Source organism: Ruditapes philippinarum, unplaced genomic scaffold, assembly GCF_026571515.1.
Source record: "Ruditapes philippinarum isolate M1 unplaced genomic scaffold, ASM2657151v2 ctg1441_1_1_1_1, whole genome shotgun sequence".
NCBI classification, from domain to species: Eukaryota; Metazoa; Mollusca; class Bivalvia; order Venerida; family Veneridae; genus Ruditapes; species Ruditapes philippinarum.
Genome location: NW_026863631.1, coordinates 13,909 through 16,922, shown reverse-complemented (window position 1 = coordinate 16,922; position 3,014 = coordinate 13,909). Strand labels below are relative to the sequence as shown.

Genomic DNA, 3,014 nt, shown 5'->3' with positions numbered 1-3,014 from the left:
TACATCATGTTAAAATGTAACAAATAAAGAGAAATTTAACAGAACTATTTTTCAAAATTGGTGATGTGACGTCATGATGTGATGACGTCACAAAAGAGAATGCACGACGTTACACGGCAAAATCAGTAAAAACATAGTTAAAATCACTTAAAAGCATGAAATAAAAAGAACATTTATTTGTTTTACATATAAATTTGAAATATATTTCATTCGTGAACACCAGCTATTATATTTTCACTCATGGCTACGCCACTCGTGAAAATATTGCATCTGGTGTTCACTCAGTGAAATTATATTTCAATCTTACATGCAAAACAAACAAATATCCTCTATGTATCATACGACGCGGAATATGACTTAAACTACTTTGTCTGTTGATATTAGTATTTTATTTTATCTATTCGTATTATGTCTAACCAAAAGTTGTATTTTCTTATTTTAGATATGGAAGGTCCTTTTATATCCGAGTGGGGATTCTGGGTAAAATTTATATCAACACCAATTGTTGTTTTCGTGGGAGTAATTGGTAACAGCTTATCAATTATGGTGATGAAGACAAAGCCTTTGCGTCAAAAGTCATATTCTCATTTTTTGTGTGCTCTTGCAGTGTTTGACACAATTTCACTGATCATCCGCCAGGTGGAATGTGTAGATGAATACTTTGTATCACACAAAGCAAAACCTGGGATATTTCAAAATTTCGATGACTCTAGTTGTAAATTCTACAATTATATGTCACATGTCATCACAATGATGAGCTCGTGGCTTGTTGTTTTTATGGCTCTAGAAAGGCTTATAGCTGTGTGCTTTCCGTTTAAAAGTGCAGCAATTCGTAAACAAACAGGGGCGCTTACTGCAATCGCTATTCTAATAGTCGTCGTTCTATTCAGTCAATCTTTCCGTTTTATTATGATTGAACATCTTGTATATGATCCCTACTTCAACATATCGGATTGTCTGGCTGGCGATGATTATATTCGACTGTATACAAGTCTTGACGTGTATTTCTTTCAGTGGGGTCTGATTTTTGTGATACCGTTGATCTTAATAATCACGTGTAACAGTATGGTTATTTACCAAATATTTAAAGTAAAGAAAGCTGTCAATAAAGATGAAAGGAGTCTAACACGAAGGGAGAGTGGCGGAAGAGGGAGAAATAACCGTAGCACGATGATGCTGTTGACAGTGACCTTCACCTACATATTGACACTTCTGCCATTGTTTACACTCAGTCTTGTCATGGATTTAACAATAAAATTTGGAAATATGGAAACAAAGAGATACGTGTACCTTGCACTAACTCCATATATTGACGTTTGTGCTGCAATATCGCTATTAAATTATGCAGTAAACTTTTTTATTTATGTTTTGTCTGGGAAACGGTTCCGTTTTGAATTTGAAAGACTTATTAGAAAACGGAATACCAGCATGAAAAGAACGTTTACGGCAAGAAGTACCCGAGAAGAGTTAGTTCGAATGTAGTTAGGTAGCATGTGAACTAAGTGATGTAATTTCTTAACTTATAAAATGTGAGTGTATACGTTTAAACGGCGTTACTGGTTAAAAACTACAACACTGTATTTGTTAAGGTCATTTAGTTTCAACTTTAAGTTTGATATTTTACAAATGAGTTTTGAAAAGTCTTTTAAATTGATAGGAGAGTTGTGTTTAAAATTATTGACGACAAAACTCTCTTCAACTTCTATCTATACTTTAGACAAAAAGCTTTCAGAATGTTTTACTCAACGTACTTACATTTAACCAATTTTCCTTTTCAGAGATTATCATGACATTTCGTTTTCATGCCTTATTCATGCAAAACAAATATGTTCATTCAAAAACTGGAATAAATGCTCTTAACTCATATATAAAATGTTTTCTAATTACTTTTTGTATTCATCGAAGTATACATTCAGCGAAATCCTTATTTCTTTCTGAATAAATGGTTAAATTAGTATTTTAAACAAAAGTAATTTCGGAAATAGTTTTACTCCGCGTTTCTTTCTAACTAAATGTTAGCATGTTTCCGTTTGCTAGTGGTTTGTTAACAAAAGTCGTTTTGAAATAATTATGATAAAATGCATTTACAAAAATATCAAGACATGAACAGCAATTACATTTGTAACTGAAATCTTTGCTGTAATGCTAATTCCAGTGACATAGAAAGAAAAAGCGTGTTCGTGTATTATACAGGTTTTACGCAATCCTTTTTGATTAATGATAAAACTATGAAATTCCAAGTGCAATTGTTACGAAATATAGAAAAATCTAAAAAAGACGTGTCAATAAAAACATATTGAAGTTTCAGAGTGAGATCAACAGGTTTTTAAAAACAATTCCATGTGCCTAATGGCAATCATTACTGATCAAGCACTATATACGTACAATAATACAGAATTACTGTATTAATAACGGTTAATACTTACCAAGCAACGTTCAAATATCGCAAACAAAAATAACTGATTTAATAAATAAATTTAAAAAAAAAACAAAAAAACTAAAATTCCCAAAGAAAGACAAAAACGTCAAAATTGAAAATGTTGCAAACTCAGTTTGATCAAGCCTGTTCAAAACGTGTTATATTTTTGATAATAATATATATTTGTCATTTTATGTTTGTCCGGAGCATAAGTAATACATTATGTAAATCACCCTAAAACTTAGTTTAGGCAATATCTAATAATATCGAAATTCATAAATAAATTTATAAGGTTTGTTATTGTTTCACATTTAAATATTAGAGAATACATAGAGGAAGCATCTCCGGTAGTTAATTAAGAGCAAGTGCATTGCAACCAACTCGGTCCCCACAAGGCAAGAAAAAAGGCTAGACGTATAGAATATTAATAGAACGTCTTTGTTACATGGTCTTGTTAAATTCATCGTGAATTTATCATATATAAAATATATGACTATATGTCCTTGACTTCAAATTACATGCCCTCACTGCTGTTGATTCGAGTCCCGCCAATGACTTTGGATGATTTTCTATGTCTGAAATCTATCCACCTAGC

General features: G+C 31.7%; 1 protein-coding gene across 1 annotated transcript; it reads left to right on the top strand.

Moving 5' to 3' along the window:
• The first annotated feature begins 338 nt into the window (after positions 1–338).
• Positions 339–1,842, top strand: LOC132722759 (FMRFamide peptide receptor frpr-18-like). Its single transcript, XM_060707305.1, has one exon. The coding sequence runs from the start codon at positions 409–411 to the stop codon at positions 1,480–1,482; it is 1,074 nt and encodes a 357-aa protein (XP_060563288.1). The 5' UTR covers positions 339–408; the 3' UTR covers positions 1,483–1,842.
• Positions 1,843–3,014: the final 1,172 nt, after the last annotated feature.

What these genes read in the sequence shown, in the direction of transcription:
- LOC132722759 (XM_060707305.1), top strand. Translation starts at nt 409, where the DNA reads ATGTCTAACCAAAAGTTGTATTTTCTTATTTTAGATATGGAAGGTCCT.